At 42.3% G+C, this 16,323-nt stretch overlaps 1 protein-coding gene across 6 annotated transcripts in view; it reads right to left on the bottom strand.

Moving 5' to 3' along the window:
* The window catches only part of ZMYND11 (zinc finger MYND-type containing 11), a 1,778,022-nt gene that overhangs the window by 556,015 nt on the left and 1,205,684 nt on the right, over window positions 1–16,323 (bottom strand). For all 6 annotated transcript variants that reach the window (XM_044064681.1, XM_044064682.1, XM_044064678.1 and 3 more), the window contains one exon: window positions 11,309–11,396. In XM_044064681.1, the coding sequence (XP_043920616.1) occupies window positions 11,309–11,396 (88 nt within the window). The remainder of the gene's footprint in view (window positions 1–11,308; window positions 11,397–16,323) is intronic.

Below are 16,323 nucleotides of genomic sequence, written 5' to 3'. Positions count from 1 at the left end.
GCAAGTCTGAAGGGACAGGAGTAACTGGAGAAACTCTGTACCTTATCTAGAGGCAGGAAAGCCTGCATGAGTTTGGTGTCTATTTTGCAATCCCAGGAAGGGCAGGTCTTGGGTTGGCTGTAGATTGGATGTCTTGAAGTTGATCATGAACTGCAGACTTTGGAGAAGGGACATTAAAGTTGACATGGAGTACAAAAGTCTGTGGTGAGGGTGCCTGTATCTAAAAGATTGTTGAAGTATGTGAATATTTGAATTCCCAGAGTCCTGCAGAAATCTATGACTGGAGCCAGACATTTTCTAAAAACCCTGGAGGATGTAGAAAGACCAAAAGGCAAGGCAAAGAACTGAAAGGGTGATGAGTAAGCTGAAAACCTCAGGAATTTCCTGAAGGTTGGGTGGACTGGAATGTAGTGGTAAGCTTCCTTTAGATCCAAGGAAGCCAGAAAGGCTTGCAGCAGTATGAATGGTAGCAGAGTTTGACAGATAGCATCTTGAATGAGGAGACCTTGGGGAAAGTCTGGAGAATGGACCAATCCAGTACAGGTCTCCATTCTCCTCCTATTCTTGGAACAAGGAAAAGTCTTCAAATAGAACCCATTTTTCATGTACTGTTGTGGCACAGGTTCTACTGTACCTTGCTTGAGTAAGTCTTGAATGATGGGAGAAAGAAACTTCATTTGACTGGGAGGAGGAGAAGGAAAGACATTGAAAGGAGGGACTACCTTACAAGTCATTCTGTGACCTTGCTGAATAATAAAGGGGACCCATTTGTCTGTGGTAATGAGTTGTCAGTTTACTATTGATGAGGTGAGTCATTTGGACAGAGGGGAATAAATGACTGAGGGGGGAGCAGCGAGAAGAGGGTAGTCAGGTTGACTTGTCTGGTTAGTGAGGACTCCCAGATTTTGAGTCCCTGTCTTGCTTGCCTTTGGAATCTTTTGCAAGGCATTTTCTTGGTTGTATGAGGCATCACAGATTCCTTGTGAGCAAATGATTTTGGCATCACAGGGTAATTTCTCTGGTAACTGGGAAGAGAAGTAAAAAAAAATTGTCTGCAATCCTTCATTATTTTCTCCTGTTCTTGTAAGGTTTAAACAAGCAGGCAGCACCAGGGTCAAATAAAAGGTTCCTATTCAAAGGAGAATCTAGCAGCTTGGTTTTAATAGCCATGCATATCTTCTGATAGCAGAAACTGTAGCAGATTCTCTGGAGGAAACCTCCACTGCATCACAGCTGCATTTGATGTTATACCTAGCCACCTTTGAGGCCCAAGTCACCACATACATTGTCTGCTGCTTACTGCCTGACCCTTCCATTAAAACCAGAGTTTTATTAAAATTCTTTAAGACAGACAGCAAACATTTAGTCATCTGGTTCTGACAGTTCTGGACTCTGAATGCTAGAGTGGAAGTATACACCTTCATTCCCAGTTTATCTATTGCTCTGCTGTATTTATCTCAGGGAAGGACATTAGCAGCAGGTAGCAGTTTAGAGGGCTTAACCATAGCCATGACAACACAGAATTTTTGTACAGAAACTTTTAACTCTTCAGGTGCTTTTGTAAAACCTATCAAGCTTTTTAGGGACTGATGGTTGAGAGTCAAGTAGCAGTGGAAATAGATGCAAAGGAACTGACAAAGGCTTCCAATACAAGAGGAACAGGAACATAAGCAGGGGTGCCAACCTCTAAAAGATAATAATACTTTTTGTTTGCACATCAGAAATCTGTTTGGATTCCCATTCAAAGTGTTTCATCATCTTAGAGCTAATTTCCCCAAATGAAGCTTCCGGGAATCAGAGGACAGGGAAAGTACAGTTTTGTACACTTACCATAAATGTAGATGTTCGAGTGTATTCACTGTTGCAGTCATCACACTTGAGTTACCTGCCTGCAGGTAGCCCTCAGTCGGCCCAAATACCAGAGTCTTGGGATTTCTGCATCGGATGCTGTTGCTTCTTCCATGTTCCATGACGTCAGGTCGCCAGGGATAAAAACATGCAGCCGATGCCATTACATCAGTTTTTCTTGCCCCAGATGTCAGCAGCCCCCAAAATAGGAAGCAATTACATGGTGTAGAATACCCCCAGTAAAAAGTGAATACCATTGTTATAAGATGGCCAGAAATAAATAAATAAATAAAAAGGATAGGTAGAAAGTATAGAGAAGTCAGGGGGCTGGTGGGAGGGTAACCAGGACTGCAACAGTGAACACACTCGGAACATCTATATTTATGCAAGTGCACACACAAGTCTACTATGTTCTTCGTGTTTCACTGTTGCAGTCATCACACTTGGGTTGATACCCAAAGTTGAGGAAGGGTGGAGGCAGTCGAGAAGCATTAGGGCTGGTTAGCAGGCCTTGTAAGACTGCTGTGTGGCAAATCCAGCTCTGGATTTAGAAAAGATAGGTAAGTGGTAATGCTTGGTGAAGGTGTGAAAAGAACTCCAGGTTGCAGCTTCCAGGATGCCCCTGGTAGGGACTCCCCTGAGAATTGCTGTAGAGGTTGAGGTAGCCCTAGTGGAATGAGTTCTGATCCCCTGCGGGGTAGGTTTTTCACGGCGTTTGTAGCAGAAATGGATACAGTGTGCTATTCATTTAGAAATGGTTTGCTTTGAAATGGCCTTACCCTCTGCCCTGTAGCAAAGCTGACTAGCAACTAGTCAGATTTCCTGAAAGGTTTAGTCCTGTCCAGGTGGAACTTAAGCTGCCTGTGTACATCCAGGGAGTGCAGGTTCCTTTCCCCTTTATTCTAAGGATTAGGGAAAAAGGTTGGCAAATGAATGGATTGGTTTAAAGCCACACTAGATACCACCTTGGGCATAAATGATGGGTTAAGTCCTGAGGGAAACCCTGTCCACATGGAAGATAATGAAGGGTTCCATGGCCATAAGGGCCTGCAGTTCAGACACTCTTCTTCCTGAAGTGAAGGCTAGAAGTAAGGTTGTTTTCCAAGAGAGGAATTTTAACTCTGCTGTAGCTGCAGATTCAAAAGTAGGAAGTGTGAGCTACTGCAGTACAAAGTTAAGGTCCCAGGCTCGAGTGGCAGCTCTCCTGGGGGGTCTTAAATTTTTGGCTCCTCTCAGGAACTATTTGACCAGAGGGTGAGAGAAGATGGGTGGCTCAGTATTGTAATGAGCTGAGATGGCAGAAGCATGAATCTTAATTGAAGAGAAGGAGAGGCCTTTGAGGAGCAGTTCTGTTAGGTAATTTAGTATTTGAGGTAAGCTGGGCACGGTTGTGTCCATTCCCTGAGACTGGCTCCAAGAACAGTATCTTTTCCACTTTTCTGAATAGGATTTCCTAGTACTAGGCCTCCTTGCCTCAAGGATGACATCTAGCACCTGTTTACTGAGGGTTGCTGGTGATGTGTTCAGGGGATCAGCCAGGCTGCTTGGTTCAGGGTTTGCAGCTGAGGATGCAAAATCTGGCCCTCCTGCTGGGACAGCAGGGAAGGGGTCTGAGGCAGGTGCCATTGTGGCACTACTGTCAGACTGTGCAAAAATGGGTACCAGTGCTGGCGTGGCCAGTCTGGTGCAATCAGGATTGTCCTTGGCTTGTCCTGTCTGATCTTTAGTAGAACGTTCGAGAGGATCGGCAGAGGGGAAAATGCATAGATTGAGAGGTTTTCCCATGTAAAGGACAGGGCATCCACTTCCCATGCTTGTCTGTGGGGAGTTCTGGTGCAATATTTGCTCAACTGATAGTTCTGTGGGAAAGGAAAGAGGTCCACCTCTGGTGCCCCCACCTGTGGACCAGAAGCTTGAATGATTTGGGTTCCAGTTTCCACTTCTCTGGGTCCATTAGATTTCTGCTTAAGTCATCTGCCAGTGAATTTAGTTTGCCTGGCAGGAATTGAACTTGCAGGTGCACTTGAATACCCAAGGCTATGTTCCACACAGCCCTGGCTAACCTGCAGAGTGGGTAGGAATGGGTTCCCCCCTGCTTGTTTATGTACCACATAACAGTGGTGTTGTCTGTCTTTAGCAATAGTTGCTCTGGATGAATAAGGTATTTGAAGGCTGTCAGTGCATTCTGTACAGCTAACATTTCTTTTTGATTGATATGCAGGTGCATTTGTTTTGGGCTCCATTTGCCTTGAATGCATTTTCCTGCCATGTGAGCCCCCTATGCATAGTCTGATGAGTCTGTTGTTAGGGTTTGTGTGGCGGGTGGTTGAGTGAAAGGGAGTCCCTTGTTGTGGTAGCAGGCCTCTGCCCACCAAAGGAACTCTGTCCTTAGGCAAGGAATGATAGGGAAGTAGTTGTGTACACTTACCACTGTTGCAGTCATTACATTTGGGCAATCTGCTGGCAGGTTGCCCTCAATCAGCCTGATTAACAAGTCTTGGGTTCTGCATCGGTTGCTGTCCCTTCTTCCATGACGTCAGGGATATAAAAACATGCAGCCGATGCCATTACATCAGTTTTCCTTGCCCCAGATGTCAAGTGCCCCCCTAATGGGAAGAAAATAAACATAAAAACACAAAAGTATACCTCCAACAAAAAGCAAATACACCAAAAAGGCTTTTAAGCATAGTAAAGGAAAGTAGAGGTATAGCCAGAAAAAGTTAGGGGGCTGGAGGGTGGGTAACCAGGACTGCAACAGTGAATACACTCAAACATCTACATTTATGGTAAGTGTACACAACTATACTATGTTCTTTGTGTTTCTCTGTTGCAGTCATTACATTTGGGTAGATTCCCAAAGCTATAATTGGGAGGAGGAGTTTATACAGCATTAGGGCCAGCTATAAGGCCCTGCAAGACAGCAGTGGCAAAGCCAGCTCTGGATTTAGAGAAAATTGGTAAATGATAATGCTTGGTGAACGTATATACATAGCTCCAGGTAGCAGCTTCTAGGATGTCCCTGGTAGGAATACCTCTGAGAAAGGCTGCAGAAGTAGATGCAGCACTGGTGGAGTGAGATCTGATCCCCTGGGGGAATAGGTTTTCCATGGTGTTTATAGCAGAAATGAATGTAATGGCTTATCCATTTAAAAATGGTTTGTTTTGAAATAGCCTTCCCCTCTGCCCCTGCAGCAAATGCTACCAGCAGTTGTTCAGATTTTCTTCAAGGTTTAGTCCTGTCCAAGTAGAATCAAAGTTGTCTGTGCACATCCAAGGAATGCAGAATCCATTCCCCTTTGTTCTGTGGATTGGGAAAGAAGGTTGGCAAATGAATGTACTGACTAAGAGCCCCACTGGAAACCACCTTGGGCACGAAGGATGGATTGGTCCTGAGAGATACCCTGTCCGCATGAAAGATGATGAAAGGCTCCATTGCCATAAGGACCTGTGATTCAGATATCCTTCTAGCTGAAGTGATTGCTAAACGGAAGGCTGTTTTCCAAGAAAGAAATTTTAAGTCTGCAGTAGCAGCTGGCTCGAAAGGAGGAAGATTGAGTTTCTCCAAAACAAAGTTAAGGTCTCAGGTGGGGGTTGGAGCTCTCCTGGGTGGTCTCAAGTTTTTTGCCCCTTTGAGATACTGCTTGAGCAGAGGATGAGAGAAGAGGTGAGGTTCTGTGTTATAATGAGCTAAAATAGCTGAGGCATGGATTTTAATGGAGAAAAAAAGACAGGCCCTTGTGAAGCATCTCAGTTAAGTATTGCAAAATCTGAGGTAAATTGGGCAGCTCAACCCTAAAGAGTGGTTCCAGGCACAGAATCTTTTCCATTGGTCAGCATAAGATTTTCTAGTACTAGGTCTCCTTGCCTCCAAGATGACATCTATCACAGGTTTGCTGAGGGATGATAAGGGTGAATTTAAGTGATTAGCCAGGCTGCAAGGTTCAATGTTGGAAGCTGAGAGTGCAGAATTTGGTTCTCCCGCTGAGACAGCGGGGAAGGGATCTGAGGCAGGTGCCATGGAGACAATTGTGACACACTGCGGAGGAGGAGGTACCAGTGTTTGCGTGGCCAGTCTGGAGCAATCAAAATCATCCTTGGTTTGTCCTCTTTGACTTTTAGTAGAACTTTGGAGAGCAGCGGCAGTGGGGAGAAGGCGTAGACTGATAAGTTTTTCCAGCTGAAGGACAGAGCATCCACTTTCCAGGCTTGTTTGTGGGGAGTCCTTGTGCAAAACTTGTTCAACTGGTAGTTCTGGGGGGAGGCAAATAGATCTATGTCTGGGTTCCCCCATTCGCTTGTCAACATGTTGAAAATCCTTGATTCCAGTTTCCACTCGTGTGGGTCCATGAGGTTTCTGCTTAGTCCGTCTGCCAGTGTATTCAATTCTCCTGGCAGGAATTGAGCTTGTAGGTGCACTTAGTAGCTCAAGGCTGTGTTCCACAATGCCATGGCTAGTCTGCAGAGGGGGTAGGAATGTGTACCCCCTGCTTGTTTATGTACCACACAACCATGGTGTTGTCCGTCTTTACCATTAGTTGTCCTTGAAGGCTGTCAGAGCAATCTGTACAGCTAACATTTCTTTTTGATCGATATGTAGGTGCATTTGATATGGGTTCCATTTGCCCTGAATGCACTTCCCTGCCAGGTGAGCCCCCCCATGCATAGTTTGATGCATCTGTAGTTAGGGTTTGGGTGGCAGGGGGTAGTGTGAATGGTAGTCCCTTGTTTAGGTGGCAGGCCTCTGCCCACCATAAGAACTCCAGGCGTAGGCAAGGTATGACAGGAATCATTGTTTCCAGGTTGTGACAATGTTGACTCCATAGAATTTTTAGATACCACTGTAGTTTCCTCATATGCAGTCTTGCATATGGAATTAGAAGAATGCAGGAGGCCATGAACCCCATGGCTTGCAGTAGTTGTCTTGCAGATAGCAGGGTTTTTGTGGCCACTTGTTTGAAGTAAGTTACCAAATTAATTTGCTTCTCAGGCATGACGAAAGCCATCTGGGCAGTTGTACTCAAGCTTGCACCCAGGAAAGTAATCTGTTGACAGGGTACCAGTTGTGATTTCTTTTCATTTATGGTGTACCCCAGACAAGTTAGAACCCTTTTTACAAACGCCAGATGATTTAAAAGTATGCCCTGGTTTTCTGCCTGAATTAGACAATTGCCCAGGTATGGATATATTTGAATATTTCTTTGCCTGCAAAAAGCAATAACTGGAGCCAGGCACTTTGTGAATATACAGATATATATAGATAGCCAGAGATAGCAATTTAGTTTCTTCCCCATTTTTAGATCTCTCTAAAGCTTTTGACGCAGTCTTACATAACAAAACTACAGTTGTGTATACTTACCATAAATGCAGATGTTCGAGTACATTCACTGTTGCAGTAAATGGGTTATCCGGCTCCCGGTAGCCCACAGTCAGTCAGAATAGCAAAGTCCTTGGTACATGATGTCGGCTGCCATCGGTTTAGGCCTGACGTCAAGACATCAGGTACAAAGGAAGGCAGCCAACACCATTTCCTCAGTTTTTCTTGTCTTAACTGTCACAAGCCCCCAAAAAAAGGTTAGACCAGGAACAGGAAAATCCAGTCTTTGCCCTAGGAAAAAGGGGGATGGAAGGGGGGGGGACCAGGACTGCAATAGAGAATAGTGTACACAACTGTACTATGCTCATCATGCTTCACTGTTGCAGTCCTTACAAAATGGGTTGATTCCCAAAGCCCAGGAAAAAAAAACAAAAGGGAGGAGGAACACCCACTATTCAAGGGTTGGTAAAGATGCTGTGCAACACTGCAGTGGCAAACCCAGCCCTAGACTTAGAAAAGAAGGGTAAATTGTAATGTTTAGTGACAGAAAACAAGGGTAAATTGTAATGTTTAGTGAAAGTGTGGACAGAAGTCCATGTAGCTGCTTCCAGTATGTCCCTAGTAGGTACACCTCTTAAAAGGCTGCTGAGGTAAAGGCTGCCCTAGTAGAATGGGTCCTAATACTCTGAGGAGGAACCTTGCCATGCTATAAGTAACAAAAGTGAATACCATGAGCAATCCACTTAGAAATGGTCTGTTTAGAAATAGCTTTACACTGAGCTCCAGGAGCAAAACTGAAATAACTGATCCGACTTTCGAAAAGATTTAGTCCTGTCCAGGTAAAATCTAAGCTGTCTATGCACATCCAGGGAATGCAGTAACCTTTCCCCTTTATTCTGAGGATTAGGAAAGAAGGTCGGCAGGTGGATAGATTGGTTAAGAGTCAGGCTAGAAAGCACCTTAAGCATAAAGGAGGGATTAGTTAGAAGAGAAACCCGATCCACATGGAAGATGATAAAAAGCTCTACTGCCACTAAGGCCTGCAGCTCAGAAACTCTTCTAGCTGAAGTAATAGCCAAGAGAAAGGCAGTTTTCCAGGAGAGAAACTTCAGGTCTGCTGAGGCAGCTAGTTCAAAAGGAGGCAAAGTAAGTTTCTCAAGTACAAAACTGAGATCCCAAGCAGGAGTAGATGCCCTCCTGTGAGGCTTTAAATTGCTAGCTCCCCTGAGGAACTGTTTCATCAAGGGATAAGAGAAAATGGGATGCTCAAAGGAACAATGAGCAGAAACAGCTGAAGCATGGATTGTGATAGAAGAAAAGGAAAATCCACCATTAAGCAAGCCTGCCAGATAGTCAAGAATAAGAGGAAGAGTAGGTTGAGAAGGGTTTTCCCCTCTAGTCTGCATCCAAATGGAAAATCTTTTCCACTTATCAGCGTAAGATTTCCTAGTGCTAGGCCTCCCGGCCTCATGAAGGACCTCAACCACCTGTTGGGAAAGGTTTAAATTATGAGCCAAACTGCCAAATGCAAAGTCTGAAGTTGAGGATGCAGGATTTTTCCCCCCTCCCGAACCAAGAGATCTGGTATCAGGGGAAAATGCCAAGGCTGAGACTGGGAGATACTGCGAAGTAGTGGATACCAATGTTAACTGGGCCAGTCTGAAGCTATGATGATGGCCCTTGTTTTTTTGTACCTTATCTTTAACAGCACTCTGGGAAGAAGAGGCAGAGGAGGGAATGCATAGATCGAGAGCTGTGTCCAGGGGAAGGACAGAGCATCCACTTTCCAAGCTTTGTTGTGATGATCCCTGGTGCAAAAGGTTGGAAGAAGGTGGTTGGTTAGAGATGACAAGAGATCCACCTGGGGAGTGCCCCAACACTGAATGGTGCGATAGAAGATGGTCTTGTTTAGTTGCCACTCATGAGGATCCAGGACCTGCCTGCTCAACCGGTCTGCCAAGGTGTTGAGCCTTCCTGGAAAAAACTGAGCTATCAGATGAATGCCCATGGAAGCCGCTATGGACCATAGTATCATGCTTTGTCTGCAAAGGGGGTAAGAGTGTGTCCCTCCCTGCTTGTTGATGTACCACATGATTGTGGTGTTGTCTGCCCTGACCAGAAGAGTACCAGGAGACAGAAGATGTTTGAAAGCCATCAAGGCCTGCTGGACTGACATCAATTCCTTCAGACTTATGTGCAAATGAACCTGTTGAGAGTTCCAAGTCCCCTGAATGCATATGCCCTCTAGATGTGCTCCCCATCTGTGGTGAGAGTGGCTGCCAGGAGGTGGACAGAAAGGCAGGCCTTTGTTCTGTGCACAGGCCGTCACCCACCAAAGGACCTATATCTGCAGGCAGGGAATCAGAGGAAATCAAGACAGTTATTAACTTTCTCTGACATTCGTTAAAGCAAGAAAAGAGGGTCCCCAACGGGGTACTTATCTGAGGATGTCTTCAACTAAGCAGTCAGAATACAAAAAGAAAGTACTCGGCCGACCGGCACTCGTGCAAAATGCTTCTGCTTCAGGGTCCATGGTAAGAAAGACTGAAGAAATGAAACGTCATACACCAAGGACTTTGGTATTCCGGCCGACTGTGGGCTACCAGGAGCTGGATAACCCATTTTGTAAGGACTGCAATAGTGAAACATGATGAACATCTACTCTCAAAAATGTCTGTTTTAGGCTTTTCCAGTACAGCAGTCACTTGATTCTAGCTACCTATCTAACCGTCTACAATCAGTTAAATGGATCTCTACTTACTCATCTTTTCTCCCAGTTAATACAGGTGTCCTACAAGGCTCTGTACTTGGCCCTCTCCTTTTTAACATATTTATAAATTATCTACATACATGCTCCCAACAAGCTACATTTATACAATATGCAGATGACTCCACTGTCATTTGCTCATCTAATAGTCCTTCCCAGTAACAATTTATCACTCAACAGGTTTTGAACTCTATTGAAAACTGGGGTCAGTGACAATCAGCTTTTCCCAAATCCAGATAAAATTGCTCTTATTTCTCTCTAAATCCCAAACACACATAAAAGAGACCTTTAAAATATCCTCTCTCAACAATACTGAAACTGAAGTTGTAACTCACCAAAGTTACTTGGTGTCATAACAGGTGATCAACTGAAATTTGATCTTCACATTCAAAATTGCATAAAAACAACACACCAAAAACTGAGCCTGCTCTATACATCAAAAAGATTCCTTACCAATTCCTCAAGAGTTACTCTAATCAATACACAAGTTCTTTCTTCATTACTACATGCCTCACTCAACTTCACCAACATTCAGGCCTCCCCAAGTTCAAACCCTGAACTTAGCTATAACAAAATAGCTAGTCAATACAACTCCCACCACTGCTCCACCCTCAGATATTTAAACTGGCTTGAGTCATCTCACTACCGCAAGTTCACCAAACTTCTCCTTGCTCAAAGTGGTATACAAATCCTCATCCTGCCCAGCAACCAGCACCATTTTTAACCATTACCTCCCTAACCATCCTCTTTGCTCATCTCAGAAACACCTCCTTGAAATCAATAAACCGAAAAGATCTCATCAGGCACTGCTTATATTCCTAGTTAGGAAAGGTCTGGCATGGTATTACTATAGATATTTGAGCAATGCCATGCAGTCACTCATTCAAACAATATCTGAAGAGATTTTTCTTCAACTACTGGCTCTGTACATGTTTTACACTAGGCTGACAGTACCCATGCAAAATCTCTTTCCTTTCTCTTAGTCTTTTGCCCATATTTAAAATGGGGCATCTTTACCATTTGTTATCACTACTGATTGCACTTTACTAGGTGTTCAATATCCTTTGACTGTTGTTTAATATTCACTGTGTGATTTTTCTAATCTGACTTTATTTATCCTGTATGTCGATTCTACTATTTGTTACTGCATTCCATGTGATAATATTATGTATGTTCGAGCTTTTCTCCCTGGGCCTCTGCTGAAAATGGACACATGCCCAGTCAGATTTTCCCAGTAAATAAATGCCAAATAAATAAATAAATAAAAACTATGACAGAACACTAAATTTCAAAGTATTGTTGCTGCAGTTCTAAGCAATTCTTCACTCTACTCTACACTAAAAATTATCTTAGAGATTACACTGAAGTGTGCATCTTACCTCCATAATATATTACAGTGTTATGTACCAGCAGCTGGGCATCTGCCTTGAATTCTTCATAATTTTTGTACTTGCCTTCATTAATTTTCTGTGAATGAAACAGATGAAGCTTTAGAAATCGTAGCAAACTGCAGCAGTCAAATCCATTCACTTGCTTATTGCTTAAAACAAAAATTACTGAAGGAAGTGGGCTTACTCAAACCATAGGAGAAAGTAGCCCAGAATCCTCTGATTAAAGAAGGGCTTAAATTTAACTGCAGTTACTACACTCTCGCTCCTGATCAGTCAATTGCCAGATATGCTAGAAAAAAAAATTAAAACTAAAAACAAAGCCTACATGGACTACTGAAAGCTATTAATAATTATACAAGGGGTAATTAGTATTCCAAAACGTGCACACTGACTGGACACCCCAGTTATCGGTCAAATTGTAAAATCGAGCATATCCCAATAAAAGGAAGTCTGGCTGCTGAACCTTTCTTAAGCAATCATCTTTCTTTTGGAATATACTTTTTAGTTGAGTAAGAAAACATTTTATATGAGACAAGGCAAAAATATGATGAATATCAGCAATGTTTTACAAACGTTTAGACAGTTGAGGCCCAGTAACTATACCTCTCAACTGCCCAGACTTCCGCAGAGCCACTCGCATTTTCCTTATATTTTTACCTCGCCGCATAAAATTTTTGATTAACTTGTACATCACTGAGGAGTTTTGTCATTCAATAATGCCAGACAACAGACTTTAACATTTCTAAAGACTCGCACTTACACTACCAATGACCCATTCTGTCCTTTGTCCTCCTTTTTATTTTTCACTTTAAACATAAGGCTTTAAAAAGGAGCTGACATGCAAGTCAGCAAAATTTACTTAAAAAAAAAAAAGAAAAGCAGACAGAGACTAAAACAGAGGAGACAAATCTGCTTTCTTGCACTGCACTAATGTACTGTGCAAGTGTGCAGATGTACATGCCATGCGCATGCGCAGTACACCAGCAGAGTAAGAGGAAGAAAGCTAAAATGCCATCATACAATGTAATTATTTAAGAAAAATAAGCAATATTTTTCTTAAATATTCACAACGTATAACAGCAACAGTCCACAGCATTGGGGGGAGGGGGTATCACAAGATTTACTCATGACTGACTTTGATTGATCACTTGCGCTTCACCCTCTTGAATAAACCACACCAACAGTGGGTAAATCCTGTGATATCCACAACCAATCATGGATTACTGCTTAAATGTAAGACATCACTAGTCTAAGAGATGGAGACAGTCCCAATATCTTCAACACAAGGCTACAACTCTAAAATCCAGTAAAGGTTTTCAGTTATATGGACCACAGCCCACTGGGTTTGACCCTGAAAACTTCAGTTTAACCTCACAAATGATCACTTGCTTTTCTAATAATCAATGAAATCACAAAAAGGGCTAAATATAACTCTGATTATTTACCAGTCTGTTCATTAAGAGTGTAGGGAGTATGACTCATTTCCTACCTACCGATGAATAACAAGGTAGGACACATCTTTTCCAGTGCACTGACAACACTGTACTATCTTACATAAGGTCTTCAAATGCACACCTTAAAGCACCCTGCGGTTTGTTCTCGGGAAAGCACATGGAGAGTTGTAGGTGGCAGTCTTACCTCAGTGTGTTACTGCATGTAAACTCATTCAATAAAATGCTGTGTGTTCAAGCCCAGTTAAAATCCATCTGCAAAGGAAGAATTTTATGAATTTGGCACATTTTTCTTATATTCTCATGAAACTACTTCAATAAGCCAAAACAGACTGCCAGTTACTTGGAATACCACACACCTGTACTGTTGACAAAGTGGAAGACAATTTAGCACTGCTGAAAAACACACATGTTTCACGTGACTCTCATTAAATGAGGGGAGGAAAATAATGGTTGCACACAGTAACTTGAATGCAGACTACAACTATTCTCACATAAATGTTACTTATATTTGAGTTTTGGCTGGCAAACTCAACAGCTGGCTATATATTTTTGGTTTCTGCTTACTCGGGGGTCCTTTCAATGGTCTCGGGTATGATCATAACTGCCCTATTTCCCCTCCATCCATTTGTCTTCTAGCCTTTAGATCCCTGAAACTCCTTGAAACGTAGAAGACTGGGAAGAACTCAGAACCATAAGGTGGACATAGGTACAGGCTCCGTTTTCACCAGTCCTTAAATGGGATGTTACATCAGGATATCAATCTCTCAGCACTGCTACAGAGTAAAGCATTGGTGGGCAGGGGTTCTCCTGCCTAGTGATTGGAGCTCTAAATTATGCAGTGATCTCTAACTGGTACCTAGGATCTAGCTCACTGGTGCTCTGACTAGGTCTTGCACTTACATCTGTCTACTATTATGGACAGCAGCCTGGATTACGGTATCAAGCCACATCCTGAAGCGTCTATACCGCCAAGTCTCACTGTTATTCGCTGTCCTATGCAGGGCAGAAACAAATCTTTTGGAGGTATTGAGGCTGGTTAATTTGCTTTCCTTCCATCTCATTTTTGACTTGATCCAAGTTGAAGCCAGAGTGCCTAACTCCTTAAGTGTGTCATGGGGGAAGGAGTGAACTGTAGACTTCTCTTGATTTACTATCCATCAAGTTACTTCATGTTTTTTCTCCAAGAATTTAATAACTGCCTCCTCAATGTAATTCACAGGGCCCCAAGACAGTTAATCTTTGGTGACACTAATCCTAGGGTTGAACAGATCTACAAAACTCACCATGCAGCGTCTTATTCTTTTGGAAATGTTGGCTTCAGTTAGAGTGCATCCACTGCCATCCACAAATCTGAGCACTCACTGGGCTTAATATTCCAGCTTCGCCTTGAAACCAGGGACATGGTGGTGAAGCCAGCCTCCTAGGCTAACCATGCCCTGCTCCATTTTAACTTTTTTTTTTTTTTTTTGAGGGGGGGGGTACATTTTTATCACCTTGCTTCAGTGGCCATCAATGCTCCCATGTCTCTACTGCCCTATACAGCCTACATGTTCCCTCTGCAGTCAAGGTGAGAGCCAAACAGAGACATCAGCCATCTGTGGTCAAGGTGTTTTGTTGTTTTAATAACCCCTCTGCACATACATATAAAACTTCTCTAGGGTGTACAATAAGCATCAGTGAGAGTGAGACACTTGCTTCCAAGGGGGATGTAACCCCTGAAGCCAGCATTACTACTGGATCTCTAGTATCCACTGGGGATTTACTGCAAGAATGAGTGCCTTAGCATGGTGGCAAGTAAAGACATGGACAACTGAGTAAAGGCCAAGGTTAAGCATAACACCCAGAGAATGTTACTTTTGTAGGTAAATAAGAGACATAAGGAAAGACCAAATGTGAAAGTATTTACATGAATTTAAGTGTCATTACACAGCCTTTATACTAAAACTATATGTTCCTAATTATTGTCACTTAATTTTTAAGTGATTTTTTAATAAATAAGCCAGTGTCAAGTTTATCAGTCCTCTGTACTAGTTACATTTGTTTTGCAACAACAGATGCTCTTTTAGCCTTGTTTTAAAGGTTTTTAGATGCTCTTTTAGCCTTGTTTTAAAGGTTTTCAGAATTTGTTCTATGTAATTTCCTTATGCAGGTGAAACCAAGTGACTGGGCCAACTTTTGTGTGAGAGATCGGTTTACTATCAAAACACCTTGACAGGCATTCCATCGAGTAATGACTTACTCGACAAATAAACTTGAAATTACAAACATTGGAAAGGCACAAAGATGAAACCGGTAATGTCGACAAGTCCCCAGCGCACCTTACCGGCCAGGCATGTCCAACTAACGTTTTGCAGGGGCCATGCCCCCCCTGCTCCCCACACCCTCTACTAATTATATATACAAACTCTGAGATCGCACTATAGTAAAGAAATGGGAACATTTCCAGATCACGCTGGACTGCAGAACCACACAACTTAATAAAACAAAGCTTTCAAGAATAAATAATTCCCTTCTTCAGTGTGTAAAAACAATGAATGAATTCCATTTTTAAATAGCAAGTGAAATAAGTCACATGTTCAACTCCCCCCAATAGTCTAAAGCAAGGAATTACATTTACAAAACTCACTTTTAAAGACACAGCATAGCAAACATCACTTTAGGCTCATTTGTTTGAGCTTTAGAATAGGCTTTAAAGTAACCATTGTATTAAAACCTGGATAAAAATCCGCCCTTAGGTGTAAAATCCATTCATATTCTAGTAATTCTAATTTATTATTATGAACACCTCCCCTTATATTTTTGGTCAAAATTTGTATTACTCTAAACTTAAATATATATAAGGGTACAACAGAATGTTTAATGCTAAAGATGAACTTGGATGGTCTCAATATTTGTGGCAACTAAGATTAAATGCATGTTTTCCACCAGGTTTGAACAACTGTGAGGATTTTGTTGCCTTTCTGAGAAAGAAAAGGTTAAAGCATTAAGTCATCAAATGCTTTATGTCATGTGACTTTCTCTCTTTAAATGAAGGTTTGTACTGCATTATTCAGTCTGATGAAGTCTTGGACTGAGTGACAAAAGTGCTTACTGTTTAATTTTATTTATTTAGTTAGTTATTTTACATTTGTTGATCGGGGGTATCCGAATGAGCTGAAGGGCCCTTTTTCAGCGGAGGCCCGGGGAGAAAGGCCCCAACATATATAATTTTCATTATAAATTAGCATTAAACAACAATGTTACAGGATTATTACAAGGCATTAAGTAGCAATACAATGTTATACAGTGTCAATAATCAGGAGTATAGCAAAACTATTTCAAGATGTATAAAAAAAGAAAATATGTCATTAAGATGAATACAATTTTTGGTGTAAGTAGTTACAAAAACCCAGTTTTATCATAATGCAGTTGCATGATGGCAAGACAATTACAAAGGAACATTTCTCTGAGGCGATTTGCTTAATAGATTTTAGAAGACAGTATAAAGAGTAGTCAAGGAAGGTTAAAGACAGCTAGTGAGAAGAGTGAGTTAAGGGCAGAAAGTAGATT

Source organism: Protopterus annectens, chromosome 3.part0 (genome assembly GCF_019279795.1).
Source record: "Protopterus annectens isolate FY-2018-M chromosome 3.part0, PAN1.0, whole genome shotgun sequence".
NCBI classification, from domain to species: Eukaryota; Metazoa; Chordata; order Ceratodontiformes; family Protopteridae; genus Protopterus; species Protopterus annectens.
Note: the sequence above shows the minus strand (reverse complement) of the source record. Positions and strands in the feature narration are given on the sequence as shown.